The 15,973-nt window shown below is 52.0% G+C and overlaps 1 protein-coding gene across 5 annotated transcripts in view; it reads left to right on the forward strand.

Annotated features, from left to right (window-relative positions):
• LOC146260583 (nck-associated protein 5-like) overlaps window positions 1–15,973 on the forward strand; it is a 106,965-nt gene that overhangs the window by 51,047 nt on the left and 39,945 nt on the right. For all 5 annotated transcript variants that reach the window (XM_084668117.1, XM_084668118.1, XM_084668121.1 and 2 more), the window contains 3 exons: window positions 1,362–1,495; window positions 12,625–12,715; window positions 15,812–15,958. In XM_084668117.1, the coding sequence (XP_084524243.1) occupies window positions 1,362–1,495; window positions 12,625–12,715; window positions 15,812–15,958 (372 nt within the window). The remainder of the gene's footprint in view (window positions 1–1,361; window positions 1,496–12,624; window positions 12,716–15,811; window positions 15,959–15,973) is intronic.

The raw sequence follows: 15,973 nt of genomic DNA on the forward strand, positions 1-15,973 counted from the left end.
CTTCCAGATTTCAACAATGGCCGTTTAGAAGCTCTTAACGCTAAGAGCTTCTTAAGAACGTTCTAAGAACGCTCTAGAATGCTCTTACAACGCTCTTAAGAAGCTCTTAGCGTTAAGAGCTTCTTAACGAATCAGGGAAACCCGGCAAATGTCTGTCTGATCATTAAATGTGACTGAGTAATAATTATACGTCATTATGCACCATGCAACTAATGCTTCAATTTAGACCTTGAAGTATCTTAGTGGTCAAAATGATACAATGTTACAATAGGCAAGACTCTTGCTTTGCCTGGTCAATAAGTAAATACATCTAGCCAGTCAGTCAGTCAGACAGCTAATCAATCAGTCAGCCAGCCAGTCATCTAGCCCGCCAACCAGCCAGCCAGTCTGCTGTGTCCAATCCCTAACCTCCCTGTCACTAAGACCAGCCTGGTGGAACAACACATTGTTATTGACTGAGATTGACTAGACAGGGGTGGCTAGGAATTGAACACATCTAGCTCATACACCCATCCAATCATGATTCACCTCAACCTTTAACTTGACTCTGACCGCCGAAACACTGTCAGAACTATCAGTGTGTGGATGTGTATAGTAAATGTTGGTGTATGACAGTGTGTGTGTGTGTGTGTGTGGATGTGTACAGTAAAGGAACGTGTGTGTATACTGGCCTGAGCACTGTAGAGCTGGAGGGAAGGTTCCTGGTGAGAGCAGACTGCTGACCTGAGTGTGTGTGTTGGCTCGTCTGCTGGGGCTGTCGTGCGTGTGGGGGCTGTCGTGCGTGTGGGTGCTGTTGTGCGTGTGGGTGCTGTCGTGCGTGTGGGTGCTGTCGTGCGTGTGGGTGCTGTCGTGTGTGTGGGTGCTGTCGTGCGTGTGGGGGCTGTTGTGCGGGTGGGGGCTGTTGTGTGTGTGTGGGGGCTGTCGTGCGTGTGGGGGCTGTTGTGCGTGTGGGTGCTGTTGTGCGGGTGGGGGCTGTTGTGCGTGTGGGGGCTGTTGTGCGTGTGGGTGCTGTTGTGCGGGTGGGGGCTGTCGTGCGTGTGTAGTGGCAGGGTGAGTCAGTGAGCTGTAAGTCAGTGGCAGGGTGAGTCAGTGAGCTGTAAGTCAGAGGAGTCCTACCATGACAGCTCCTGCAGACCCACCCCTCGTCCACCATCACGATGTTTCAACCTGCAGTACCCAGGTTGGATCATGACCATGCAGGAAGAAAACTTCCTGTTGGATGTGCAGCCTGTGACGAGCTACTTCCTGTTGGATGTGCAGCCTGTGACGAGCTACTTCCTGTTGGATGTGCAGCCTGTGACGAGCTACTTCCTGTTGGATGTGCAGCCTGTGACAAGCTACTTGTTCTGTTGTCCCGGCAGCGAGAGAAGCTTCTGAGCGCCCTGGAGGAGGAGCGGTGTTCCAGGCGGGACAGCGAGAGACATCTGGGGGAGGTGATGGAGGACTCCCAGCTGGAGCGCGCTCAGATGGTCTCCTTACAGCAGCACGTCTCCAGGTAACCCCCTCGCCATGGTTATCGCATCCATGACAACGGTCGATAGTAACACCAACGAGCATAGCTGGTTGTTGAGGAAAGGTTGTTAGAGAGACGTTTGGTTCATGCTAATCCTTTTTGGTTCCACTTGTTTGCGCTGAGCTGGACTGTGGTGTGGCTGGATGGGAACAGCTCAGTGTTAGGTCCAAATCCCCTGTTAAGTTGCTTGGGATAAACCCACCTCCTAAGTGGATACATTATTATTGATTTATTTTGTGATGTTGCACTCAGTTACTCCCACAGTACCTTCTAAATGATCTATGTCTGGTCCCCTGGTACTGCTGGTGTGTGGTCCCCTGGTACTGCTGGTGTGTGGTCCCCTGGTACTGCTGGTGTGTGGTCCCCTGGTCCTGCTGGTGTGTGGTCCCCTGGTACTGCTGGTGTGTGGTCCCCTGGTCCTGCTGGTGTGTGGTCCCCTGGTACTGCTGGTGTGTGGTCCCCTGGTCCTGCTGGTGTGTGGTCCCCTGGTCCTGCTGGTGTGTGGTCCCCTGGTACTGCTGGTGTGTGGTCCCCTGGTCCTGCTGGTGTGTGGTCCCCTGGTACTGCTGGTGTGTGGTCCCCAGGTCCTGCTGGTGTGTGGTCCCCTGGTCCTGCTGGTGTGTGGTCCCCTGGTCCTGCTGGTGTGTGGTCCCCTGGTACTGCTGGTGTGTGGTCCCCTGGTCCTGCTGGTGTGTGGTCCCCTGGTACTGCTGGTGTGTGGTCCCCTGGTCCTGCTGGTGTGTGGTCCCCTGGTACTGCTGGTGTGTGGTCCCCTGGTCCTGCTGGTGTGTGGTCCCCTGGTCCTGCTGGTGTGTGGTCCCCTGGTCCTGCTGGTGTGTGGTCCCCTGGTACTGCTGGTGTGTGGTCCCCTGGTACTGCTGGTGTGTGGTCCCCTGGTACTGCTGGTGTGTGGTCCCCTGGTCCTGCTGGTGTGTGGTCCCCTGGTCCTGCTGGTGTGTGGTCCCCTGGTCCTGCTGGTGTCGTGGTGGGGGATGTGATCTGTTGGAGTCAGCAGACTACAGGAGAATCGCTCTCAATGCCTCTGAACAGAAGCTGATTAAAGACAGGCTTCACTCAGGCTGTGCTTAAACAACATGGCAGCTCTCAGACTCTCTGTCTCCTTGGATTGGTAATCTGTTTTTGCTTGACTGAGAGTGTGTGCAAATGTACTGTGTGTACTTGGATGTGAGTGAGTGTGTGTGCGTGGGTGTGAGTGATTGTGTGTGTGTGTGTATGTGTAACATACCTGTTCCTTAGTGGATTACCATGTCCCTAGGATTCAGTAATGAGACCAGCTCAGAGGCAGATGGGACATCAGTGTGACTATTTAATAAAGAGCTTAAAGACAACAAGCTAACACACACTGACTGGCCAACTGCTCTCACTGGAAACCTTTACCCTACTTGTAGTTCTGCTGTCCTCAGCCCAGCATACACACTCTCTCTCACACAAATTCACTTACTGCACTTACACATGTATGTGTATGGTACAACATACACTTGCACACACATAGATCAATCCGAGAACACACGTTGAGCAGTATACCGATTATGTCTTTTGACTAAGGTAATCCTTCAAATATCCATGGATTTCACTTATATGGATTTTTGGTAATTTAGTTAGTGCTGGTCATAATTTGTCTTGCATTAGTAAATGAGTTTTTCTCTGAGTCTCCATTGAAGATGCCCTGCAGAATGTCGGTGGGCATTCAATATTTTAAACAGACTGAAGTCTTTCTGACCCCAGGCAACAATAGATTTTCGTGGCTAAGTAAGTGAGACTTTTCAGAATGTTACAGTGGCACACATCATATGATCTAGATAAATACCTCCCCTGCCCCTCCCCCCCCTCCATGACACACAGTCCTCCAGACTGGGTTAGGGTTAGACTGGCGGTGGCAGTGTGAGGGGGGGGGGGCGATGGCGTGGTGGGACAACATGGCGTCCTTACTTATCGTTTGATGTTGGCCCTGATGAACTCCAGGTGAACAGAGGTGCTCTGGGACGGCAGAGAGGCAGCTAATGAGCTGCTAGTTAGAGCACCTCGCTGCCTCGCTGCCTCTCTGCTGGAGGACCAGAGGAAGGCCACCTCAGAATGGAGGCAGACACACTTCAGGAAAATGCTGGAGCGTGTGTATAAGCACTCGAGTCTGGTGTGTGTGTGTGTGTGTGTGTTTATGTCTACTTGATAGTGTAAGGTGAATGTGTGTTTGGAAGCTGACCAAAGTGGGGCTGTCTGGCTTTTTCCTGATTCCTGTCTCCTTAGAAAGATGTCTTTCACCTTTTCCTCTCCTCTCCACTCCTTTCCTCTCCTCTTTTGCACGTCAGTCTTCAGATCTGCAGGTCTGCCTGCATTCCTGGGGGGACTGGTCACACACACACACACAACAAATGGACAAACACTCACAGAACCTCCCTCTTTGCTGTGTGGGGGAGGAGACCCCAGGTCACGTGGCCAGCCCCTGACTGGAACTGGCCCCCAGGGCTGGGCTAGCTGCTGGAGACGGCCCTCAGGGATTAGCCCTCCCCTCCTCAGCCCACCCTGCCAATCCCTCAGTCTGCACAGACACACACACCTACAGGAGACAGACGGCGAGAGAGACAGAGGAAGAGAGAGAACGGGAGAGGAAGAGAGAAAAGGGGAAACAGTGAGAGGGGGAGAAAGGAAGAGAGAGAGGGGAGGAAAGGAGGAAAGGGTGAGAGAGGAAGAGAGAGAGTGAGTGAGTTTGCGAGAGAGTGAGAGAGGAGGAGAGTGAGGCAGGAAGACAGACCTCAGTAAGTTACAGTTGTGTCTCTGGGCAGATCAGTCAGACAGATCAAGTGAACAGTAGAGAGTTAGGGGTGGAGGAGAGAAGGGAGAAATGAAGTCTCACTGCTACCCTGGACAGAGACTCAGACACCAAGCCCTGACCTCCTGACCTCCTGACCTCCTGACCTCCTGACCTCCTGACCTCCTCCTCCCCAGGATGGGGTCCTGGGAGGCCCTGGGGAACCCCTTCAGAGGACATGTAGGGCTCAAGATGAGGAAGGCTGTGTTCAGGTAGTATAACTAACTAACCAACTTCTCTGCTGATGTGTTTTAGTTAGACACTTTTCTGTGTCTGTCCTCAGGTCTGGGAGGCTGGGAGTGTTTCTCCTGAGAGGCTGGCAGTGTTTCTCCTGTGAGGCTGGGAGTGTTTCTCCTGAGAGGCTGGCAGTGTTTCTCCTGTGAGGCTGGGAGTGTTTCTCCTGTGAGGCTGGGAATGTTTCTCCTGAGAGGCTGGCAGTGTTTCTCCTGTGAGGCTGGGAGTGTTTCTCCTGTGAGGCTGGGAGTGTTTCTCCTGATAGGCTGGGAGTGTTTCTCCTGAGAGGCTGGGAGTGTTTCTCCTGATAGGCTGGGAGTGTTTCTCCTGAGAGGCTGGGAGTGTTTCTCCTGATAGGCTGGGAGTGTTTCTCCTGTGAGGCTGGCAGTGTTTCTCCTGTGAGGCTGGGAGTGTTTCTCCTGATAGGCTGGGAGTGTTTCTCCTGATAGGCTGGGAGTGTTTTTTCCTTTTCAGTGAGCAGCAGCAGTCCTGTGTTGGACACGGTTCCTCACTTTAGCAGGATGAGATCATGAGAGCCCTGCTCCATGAGCCCAGAGTTAGTCCTGAAACCCTGCTGTCCGAGGCTGTTGTTATGGCAGGACGTGGGAGACCTTTGGCTGTGCTAACAACAGCAGCAGCAGCAGATGATGAGCGTGTTGCAGATTTACAGCTCAGCTGGGTCTGCTGTCTGCACGTGAGGAGGGTGGTTGGTGGTTATCAGTGTCTTGCTCAGGGCTCGATGCTCAGGTTAGCGCCAGGTTAGCTGGGCTAATGCCAGGTTAGCACCATGTTAGCGCCAGGTTGACTGGGTTAGTGCCAGGTTAGCTGGTTCGTGTTTGGCAAGCAGGGTTGGTGATCAGCTAGCTGGGTTAGAGTTTGTCAAGAAGGGTTAGTGTTTGGCTAGCAGGGTTTGCATCCAGGGGACTAGTGCTGGGCGGCTACGCTAGCCCCCAGGTCATGTGTTTAGCTCTTCAGTGCCACTGCTCACTCAACTCTACACAGCTGCACAGCTGCTAATGTATTCAGGAACGAGCTGGCTGGATGCATCTGTGTTTGGAAATCAGTGCCCTGGGGCTAATCACAGACCCTCCACCATCCATCTCCCACCTCCCTCCCTTTCCCTCCCTCACACCCTCCCCCTCCATCCTCCTCCCTCTCTCTCTCTCTGGGCCAAATAGTTTTAATTTGGAGAAAATCAAAGGAGGCCTCTGGTAGCAGCTGCAGAGCAGGAATGAAGAACTGCTTTTTGGGTTAGGGTTAACACACTCTGCTGTTTGTTAACACTCTGCTGTTTGTTAACACACTCTGCTGTGTGTTAACACTCTGCTGTTTGTTAACACACTCTGCTGTTTGTTAACACACTCTGCTGTTTGTTAACACACTCTGCTGTTTGTTAACACACTCTGCTGTTTGTTAACACACTCTGCTGTTTGTTAACACACTCTGCTGTTTGTTAACACACTCTGCTGTTTGTTAACACACTCTGCTGTTTGTTAACACTCTGCTGTTTGTTAACACACTCTGCTGTGTGTTAACACTCTGCTGTTTGTTAACACACTCTGCTGTTTGTTAACACACTCTGCTGTTTGTTAACACACTCTGCTGTTTGTTAACAAACTCTGCTGTGTGTTAACACTCTGCTGTTTGTTAACACACTCTGCTGTTTGTTAACACACTCTGCTGTTTGTTAACAAACTCTGCTGTGTGTTAACACTCTGCTGTTTGTTAACACTCTGCTGTTTGTTAACACACTCTGCTGTGTGTTAACACACTCTGCTGTTTGTTAACACATTCTGCTTTATTTATTAACATTTTATTAACATCTGCAGTGTTTAGGAGAAGAGCTCTATGGGCGCCTGTCTCTGATAATAATAATAATGTTAATAATAAGACGCTTTTATCCAGAGACATAACACGGCTACCTCTTGATCATCTTTCAAACGCTCTAACCACTGAGCTCCCTCTCTCCACTCTCTCTCCCTGTCATCTCTGTTGTCTCTCTCCAGCTCACGCCACATCATATTGGCCTGTTCCATTATTAGCAGGTTTGTGTCATTTATAAGATTCCGATTCTTACCGTCCTGCCTATCTTGAGCATCGATGACCTCAAGGAGGAGGTTGACTGGAACATGAGCATGGCACTGGAGAGGGAAGGAGGGGCTGGGAGATTGAGGCGTTGAGCTTGAGGGAGTTTAGTTCAGTTGTGGCTGTTTTAAATTCCACCTAGGATTAAACATGCTCGTTGTGGTGTTTTATAGGCGCAGTAAAGGAGGTCAGATTACATCTGGTGTGAAAGTAGGGCATCCGCTCACCCATGGTGGAGGGTTTCCTGTTTGTCGCCAGTCTGCCAGGCAACCGGAGCCTGTGGCTGCCGCCTGCCTGCCCCTGTGGCCGTCTGAGCCTGGATACTCAGCCCCTGTGGCCGTCTGAGCCTGGACACTCAGCCCCTGTGGCCGTCTGAGCCTGGACACTCAGCCCCTGTGGCCGTCTGAGCCTGGACACTCAGCCCCTGTGGCCGTCTGAGCCTGGACACTCAGCCCCTGTGGCCGTCTGAGCCTGGACACTCAGCCCCTGTGGCCGTCTGAGCCTGGACACTCAGCCCCTGTGGCCGTCTGAGCCTGGACACTCAGCCCCTGTGGCCGTCTGAGCCTGGACACTCAGCCCCTGTGGCCGTCTGAGCCTGGACACTCAGCCCCTGTGGCCGTCTGAGCCTGGACACTCAGCCCCTGTGGCCGTCTGAGCCTGGACACTCAGCCCCTGTGGCCGTCTGAGCCTGGACACTCAGTTCCAGCAGCACTTAGAGGATGATCCCTGACTAGATGGCTGCAGACATCAATCATGTCAAGACTGCTTGGAGAACAACATTGTAATGCTAGCCCCAAACGTGCAGGGACCTGTGTCTCTGCCCTCTGTTACGTGTTTCATCCAAAGAGTTAGAGGTCACCGGTGCACGCTAGTGGTTTTAAGGTCAAAGGTCATTGTAACGCTAGCCCTTTATAAACGTGCATGAAAGACCCCCCCCCATCCAGCAGGGATCTCGAAGAAGCATTGAAGACAACAGTCACCAAAGAGACAATCTCCTCCTGCCTCCATAGTCACTCCTATCAGCCTAGAGGACAATTACCCAGAGTTCTAACTCTCAAGGTTTGGAGGGAAATGAGAAGAGGGCGAGAGGTAGAATAATAACTCTGCTTCTGGCTGAGTCAGCAGGCGTAGCAGGATAATGGAAGAATATTTAGCTGTCAACTGACAGTCACGTGAGAGCTCTCCTGACCCCAAACACACACACACACACGCACACACACACACACACACGCACAAGTGTTCTCTATTCCCCAGCCTCTCTCTTTTGGTCGTAGTTTAAGACTTTTCTAATTGTGCTTTTGTCAGAACTGATTAATGAGGGCTGAGAGGCTGGGAGGCTGGCAGGATTGGATATCTGTCCTAGCATGGTTATCTGTCCTAGCATGGTTATCTGTCCTAGCATGGATATCTGTCCTAGCATGGATATCTGTCCTAGCATGGTTGTCTGTCCTAGCATGGTTATCTGTCCTAGCATGGATATCTGTCCTAGCATGGATATCTGTCCTAGCATGGTTATCTGTCCTAGCATGGTTATCTGTCCTAGCATGGTTATCTGTCCTAGCATGGTTATCTGTCCTAGCATGGTTATCTGTCCTAGCATGGATATCTGTCCTAGCATGGTTATCTGTCCTAGCATGGATATCTGTCCTGGCATGGAAAGTGTTAGCAGCACTTAAAGCCTCCTAATCCCTATGACTCTCTGCATGACTTCAACACCACACACATGACCAGGCAAACCAATACCAGGGCATGCCAGGTCAGACAGGGGAATTCCTCCTCTCCTCTCCTCTCTAGTCCGGTCCCCAGCAGTAAACCCTCTCCTGGTTTAGGGCAGCTTAAGGGGGGGGACGTATGTGGAGGGTCTTTCTCCCCCTGCCCCCCTCCTCCCCCCCCCCCTTCAGACTGAGTCAGGAAGACACCTCGCAGAAGAGACCGGACAGAGGCCAAAGCATAGAGGGGATGAGACCCATGGGGGGTGATGGAGGGCATGAGGGGTGGGAGTGATCCACAGCAGCCAGAGACTAAAGCTGCTGTCTGTCCATGAGGGAGAGCCACTCAGCCTTGTATTATTCTTGACTGGCCTATATTAGCTCACAGACCCACATACAGTCCAGTGTCTGGGTCATAGCTGCCCTGCCTGCCTGCCTGCCTGCCTGCCTGCCTGCCTGCCTGCCTGCCTGCCTGCCTGCCTGCCTGCCTGCCTGCCTGCCTGCCTGCCTGCCTGCCTGCCTGCCTGTCTGCCTGTGTGCCTGTCTGTCTGTCTGTCTGTCTGTCTGCCTGCCTGCCTGTCTGCCTGTGTGTCTGTCTGTCTGTCTGTCTGCCTGTGTGCCTGTCTGTCTGTCCACATGGAACTCAGGGATCTGTGCACTGTGTTTGTAGCGTTTTTCCGGAAAAACAACTTTGTTAAGAGCGCACACAAAACCAACATGGGGTGAGTTATGATTTGTTAGGAACAATGGAGACCATTCTAGTATCTCTTTCTCCACTCCTCTCTGTCTAACTGGCTGTCTCTCTGTATGTCTATCCCCCTCTCCCCCATTTTACTGTGTGTGTGTGTGTGTGTGTGTGTATGCGCGTGTGTGAGTGAATGTGCCAGAATTTACTGCAGTCTTAACTTGAGGTGAGTGTTGGTCAGAAATGTCATAAAGTATGTTTTCATTAGCAGGTCTTTAAAACTCTCACCGGGAGTCTGGAGCATGCCGGATGTTTCTGAGTGCTTAGTGACAGGAAGCAGATATCTCCAGGAGGAAGTGGGCGGACCTGAGATGTGTCACCTCGATAAGTCAGCTAGTGTAGTCAGGTGACCTGCAGCCAGCCCAGTGTAGTCAGGTGACCTGCAGCCAGCCCAGTGTAGTCAGGTGACCTGCAGCCAGCCCAGTGTAGTCAGGTGACCTGCAGCCAGCCCAGTGTAGTCAGGTGACCTGCAGCCAGCCCAGTGTAGTCAGGTGACCTGCAGCCAGCCCAGTGTAGTCAGGTGACCTGCAGCCAGCCCAGTGTAGTCAGGTGACCTGCAGCCAGCCCAGTGTAGTCAGGTGACCTGCAGCCAGCCCAGTGTAGTCAGGTGACCTGCAGCCAGCCCAGTGTAGTCAGGTGACCTGCAGCCAGCCCAGTGTAGTCAGGTGACCTGCAGCCAGCCCAGTGTAGTCAGGTGACCTGCAGCCAGCCCAGTGTAGTCAGGTGACCTGCAGCCAGCCCAGTGTAGTCAGGTGACCTGCAGCCAGCCCAGTGTAGTCAGGTGACCTGCAGCCAGCCCAGTGTAGTCAGGTGACCTGCAGCCAGCCCAGTGTGGTGATGAAACACACCTTCATATTGACCCCCCTCTCCCCCCTGACTGGCTAAAGAAAAGCTCTAAGCTGTTTGTTAATCTCACCTGTGGTGAAACATTGATTAGGCCTTTAATTGTGCTTCCTGAGTGCTTGTCAAGCTGTTTAAGATTCAACGCTTGTAGTCAGAGGGTCCAGCAAGCCTGGTGCCTCCCCCTCTCTCCCCCCACCCCTCCCCCGTCCTGAAATTAGCACCCTCATAGAAGGCCAATTACATCCTCTTTGATTGGAACCGCGTTTACATTGATGGAATTGAAATATGTGTCAATCTTGCTACAGAATACATTTAAAAATAATCGTATTCAGTTTCTACTTTTTTTCCTAGTTCTGTCAGGATTAGAAATATATGTTTAGGTGTAGGATAGTTCTCAGGAGGTTTTTCTGGGGGGAGAGTTTAGAATGTACTCTAAGTAACTCTCAACTTCCTTTTTATCTTTGTTTTCAATACGTTATTTAATTAGCTATCACGCTCCAAAAGAAAACATGGATACTTCAAAAATGCATTACGCTTCAAATACCACTGGCTCTTCACTCCTTCCTACTTTGAGGTAAATTACTTGAAGGTGCTTGCTGGAACGTGTAATCAGAGTCCATCAGATGTGCTCATTGGGGGTTAATTGTCCCTGACATTCCTATTTGCTGTGTTCCTTCACACGAGGGAGAATGTGGAGAGAATTAATGGAAGGCAAAAGCTGAGTGTGGCCTTTTAACGGGACTGGAAGAACACAACCTGCTCTCTGCTGTTTACCGGGAGATTCATGCATCATGATTCATACACCATGATTCATACATCATGATTCATACACCATGATTCATACATCATGATTCATACACCATGATTCATACATCATGATTCTTACACCATGATTCTTGCACCATGATTTATACACCGTGATTCTAATAGTATTAACTTGTGCTGAGTTACTGAAACACCTGCCATTAAACATATATTTCTTATCAATTTGGAGAGAAAGTTCAACTGGATATGAAAAGTGTTTCAGTAGCCAGCTATATAAACCTGGTTCCAGTGAAGCAGTGGAAGCACATCTGTCAGTATACTGGTCCTCTGCAGTATAACAGTTAGCTGCCATTTCTGATGACTTTGAGTCCAGTTTGGAGGTTGTTCTGTGCCGCTAGACTAGACTCTTTGTTTTCTGTTATTGCTATCTGTTACAGAGGACCACATGAAGGCTCCCAGACTTCAAACAGTCTGAGCTCAGCTCTCACAGGCCTGCAGTAGAGCCTCGACTGAGGCTGCCTCGACTGCCTCGACTGGGTTATGGGGGATGGGGGGGGGGAGGGTCATCAAAGGACTGTCACCATCCTGCCATTTAGCCATGTGGAGGTCAGCAGGGGTCATACAGTTATGTGGAAGTCAGCATGGGTCATCTTCTCTGTGACTTCCTGTATGCTAACTGGCCTACCACGATCTGCAGTCCAAATGTGTTTGTGATTTTGTAGTTTTGAAAGTGGCAGTTCCTTTTTTTGTCTGTTTGACCTCAACTCTTGTCCTTTTCCAGTAGTACCACAGTCGCTTGGAGCTAGCTAGGTCTGTTGCTATGCAGATCCCAGCTATCAGTGACAGAGTCCTTGACCTTGTTGCTGGTCTGTCCTCTCTGCTGTCCCATGTCCCTCAGCAGGAAGATTAAGGCCAGTGTGTCACATAGAGGCCTGGCAGTCTGCTGCCTCAGGGCTCACCGCTGAGCTGCTAGCTAGCCCTGATTACTGCACCAGCTCAGTCGGACAGATGGTCCACTAGCAGGAGAGCATCGCTGTAGCCACACACCGCTAAAGCCAGCTAGCCACCTAGCTACTCTCCTTTGCTAGCCATAGCAGACACCCAGCTGAAGCCACCTAGCCACACTGCTATGCTAGCCACCGACACATCTGACGGCAGCAAACCACCTCTCAACTGAGAAGTGGTCCCACCAGCCTGTGAAACACACAGAGGGAATAATGAATACAACCAGCATTAGCGTAACCAGATGGTATGAAGAGTTTAATAATATACTGTCCTTTATTAAGCTTCAATTGGAACAAGGTAGAAAGTTTCATTGTCAACATCCGGGTCGTCAAAGCAGCTTTCTCCAGCGGGGTGTCCAGACCCCTCTCTCAGGAGAGCATCTGAAGCACCACCAGGCAGTTTGATACAGTTCCATTAGCATCCCCCTATCCCTCCATCTCAACAGTGTCTGTGATGAAAGCGCTCCGCTATCAAAGCTTAGCCATCCTCGCATTGCTCCGTCGAATGATAGTGTTTCTCTCCTGAATGTCACAGTGTTTCTCTGTGTCTAACGCTGGAACACTAGAGCTGAAAGGAGATGTGGAGTGTGTTGACATCAGGTCACAGCCACTCGTGGAGCTAGCTATCGTCTCGTGAATCATATCAAAATTGAGATTGCAGGCTCCATGCTTTCATGTACTGGTTTATATTGCGTATACCTTGTCAGTATTGCTGCGGTTCTGCAGACGTGTGTGGAGAACAGCAGTGCATCGCCGCAGCCATGCAGCATCCAAACCCTCCACCTTCTGTCTCAGGACTCTGACCCATTGTTTTTTCCCTCCCTTGTCTCTGTGTGTGTGTGTGTGTGTGCACGTGCGTGTGTGTCTGTGTGTGCGTGTTTGTGTGTGTGTGTGTGCAGGATGGAAGAGACAGTTCGGACGTTGCTGCAGAATCAGGGGGTGTTGGAGCAGACAGCTGTCGACACGGTGGACATCATGAAGGCCTGCAAGGTAACAACCCTGCTACCCCAACCTGCTACCCCAACCTGCTACCCCACCCTGCTACCCCACCCTGCTACCCCACCCTGATACCCCACCCTGCTACCCCACCCTGATACCCCACCCTGCTACCCCACCCTGATACCCCACCCTGCTACCCCACCCACCCTGCTACCCCACCCTGCTACCCCACCCTGCCACCCTGCGACTCCACCCTGCTACCCCACCCTGCTACCCTAACCCTGCTACCCCACCCTGCTACCCTAACCCTGCAACCCCACCCTGCTACCCTAACCCTGCTACCCCACCCTGCTACCCCACCCTGCTACCCCACCCTCCCTCCTTGAACTATTTGTTGATGCAAACAAACCTGTCTCTCAGTCCAGCACTCCAGTCCTGATCCAGCACTGGGGCTGTTTCTACCATACCATACCATACCATACCATACCATACCATACCCTAACCTAGTGGGAGGAGTCGTTATGTCAATAGCACTGTGAGTGTAGAATACAATCCTAATTCAGTGACTCAGGAAAACATGATTAAGATTATTAATAAGATGGTTCAGAGTACTGATCATTAGTAATAGATAGCTTCATGATATGAAAAATGATGTCTTTAATCTTCACCGAAGGTGAAGCATTAACATTTCCAAACAGTCCAAATGACTTTTTACTCATGCACGTACCTCACCTTGGATCCTCTGATGCAGATATCATCATATATCATCATTACGATATCACTAAAATGAACTTTGCAGGAGATAAAAAAAACCCTGTCCATAAATGATGAAAGGAGGAGAGAGTGGACAGTGTGGAATATGAATGTTATAATAGAACAGGAGAGGACACGCACATACACGCCTGAGGAACAGTCTGGGGTCAGGGGCCACGGGTCAGGGGCCACGGGTCAGGGGTCACGGGTCAGGGGCCACGGGTCACGGGCCAGGGGCCACGGGTCAGGGGCCACGGGTCAGGGGTCACGGGTCAGGGGCCACGGGTCAGGGGTCACGGGTCAGGGGCCACGGGTCAGGGGTCACGGGTCAGGGGCCACGGGTCAGGGGCCACGGGTCAGGGGTCACGGGTCAGGGGCCACGGGTCAGGGGCCACGGGTCAGGGGTCACGGGTCAGGGGCCACGGGTCAGGGGCCACGGGTCAGGGGCCACGGGTCAGGGGCCACAGGTCAGGGGCCACGGGTCAGGGGCATGGCTGTCACAGGTTCACACACAGTCATGTGTTACACCCCTTCAGGGTCATGATGTCATCAGGGGTTTGATGTCCCTCCCCCCTCAGTACACAGCTGCTGGTTGTCATCATGACAGGTCTGTTCAGAACAGCCAGGTGATGCAGTAAAAGCAGGTGTGTTGTGGTGGGTTCGCTCCAGGCTGGACGAAGGGAGGCAGCATCTTTCCTCCTGCTGTCACAGTAAGCCAGACTGTTCTGAGCCTGCTGTCTGTAAGCCAGGCTGTTCTGAGCCTGCTGTCAGTAAGCCAGGCTGTTCTGAGCCTGCTGTCTGTAAGCCAGGCTGTTCTGAACCTGCTGTCTGTAAGCCAGGCTGTTCTGAGCCTGCTGTCAGTAAGCCAGGCTGTTCTGAGCCTGCTGTCTGTAAGCCAGGCTGTTCTGAGCCTGCTGTCTGTAAGCCAGGCTGTTCTGAGCCTGCTGTCTGTAAGCCAGGCTGTTCTGAGCCTGCTGTCAGTAAGCCAGGCTGTTCTGAGCCTGCTGTCAGTAAGCCAGGCTGTTCTGAGCCTGCTGTCAGTAAGCCAGGCTGTTCTGAACCTGCTGTCTGTAAGCCAGGCTGTTCTGAGCCTGCTGTCAGTAAGCCAGGCTGTTCTGAGCCTGCTGTCAGTAAGCCAGGCTGTTCTGAGCCTGCTGTCAGTAAGCCAGGCTGTTCTGAGCCTGCTGGTTAGGTGCATTTGGTTACGTCATTGTGGGCTTCCTTCATCCATCACTGCAGCCAGCCACCGCAGTCTCAGCACGGCCACCACCAGCCCTGACAATTAGCTGTCAGGACAGGGGAGCAGGTGACAGATGCAGCCCTGTAGCCGGGCCATACATCACACCAAAACCATGCAGCTGTGACCATGGAAACCCCCATTCTGTTATTCAGAGCTCCTGGAGCGCCTGCAGCTTGTCAGAGAAGAAGCAGCCCTGACGCCTGCTCTCATTTTCAATGGATCAGATGCATTCTGGGACTGAGATTAGAGTGCTTGTTGGGAAGAAGAGTTGGCAAATTAAAGGGCGCGACCTTAGTCATCTGGACTTAAGCATGGCGTAGCTGCAGGGATGGTAGGAGAACAAGAGGAGTTAGGATATGAATACCGTATCACCCCAGGGAAGGTTACTGCCTTCTATCATGCATATTCAGTGGATTAAGAGGTAGATATAGTGTTTGGTTCAGATATCATTAGTAATTGCTTTGTTTTATCAGCCCTATGGGCCTGAGCAAAGCAAGTCGAACATACCTGGGTTGTTTCTGCTTTCTTACAAACACGAGAATGTTAGCTACCTCGGACAATCCTGCAGCTGCAATGTGAATCACAGAGTAGTTTATGAGATTTCCAGGAACGCATGAGGAACTTTGACAGGATCTAATGATCATGTGGTTGTGTTGTTTTGCATAAACGGGAAGTAATTAGTGCTGTCAGCATCAGGACGGCTCCTCCTGGGGCACAGGGACAGGGCTGCAGGGAGACCAGCACGTCACAGCCATCCTTCCCCCTGTCTGTGTTAGAGAGAGGGGGAGGGAGGGAGAGCGGGGGGAGGAAACCAAAGGCAGCAAGGTGAAGGGAGGGAGAGAGAGGGAGGGATGAGAGCGAGGGAAGGGTGAGAGAATTGGGGGGGGAGTGAAAGTTAGAATCCCTATCAGAAAACAAGAGAAGGACCCTCAAGGTCAGCGTCCGTCAGCGCAGGATGGGAGAGACGTGACGAGGTCTTCTGGGATGTCTGGCCTGTCTGGTTGGATCAGTAGTTTTTTTTCTTCTCTGTCACTGATCCGTCTATTTGTCTCTTGTTTTCTGTTTGTGTCTCCCCCCTCCTCTCTCCCTCGTCTCTCTCCCCCCTCCTCTCTCTCCTCCTCCATCACTCCCCTCCTCTCCCTGTGTGGTGGCAGGAGAAGCTGTCTGAGGAGGTGCTGAAGCAGAGAGTTGGTCTGGAGGAGAGCCTGGCTGACAGGACAGAGCGAGCGCTCCCCGCCGGCGATGGAAGACAGGTCCAGGACGACACCCGACTCCTTCTGGAGAGACTGTGGGCCCTGGAGGTACGGATGCCTTCA

This window comes from Hypomesus nipponensis, chromosome 12, assembly GCF_054491055.1.
Source record: "Hypomesus nipponensis isolate SF chromosome 12, ASM5449105v1, whole genome shotgun sequence".
Classification (NCBI taxonomy): domain Eukaryota; kingdom Metazoa; phylum Chordata; class Actinopteri; order Osmeriformes; family Osmeridae; genus Hypomesus; species Hypomesus nipponensis.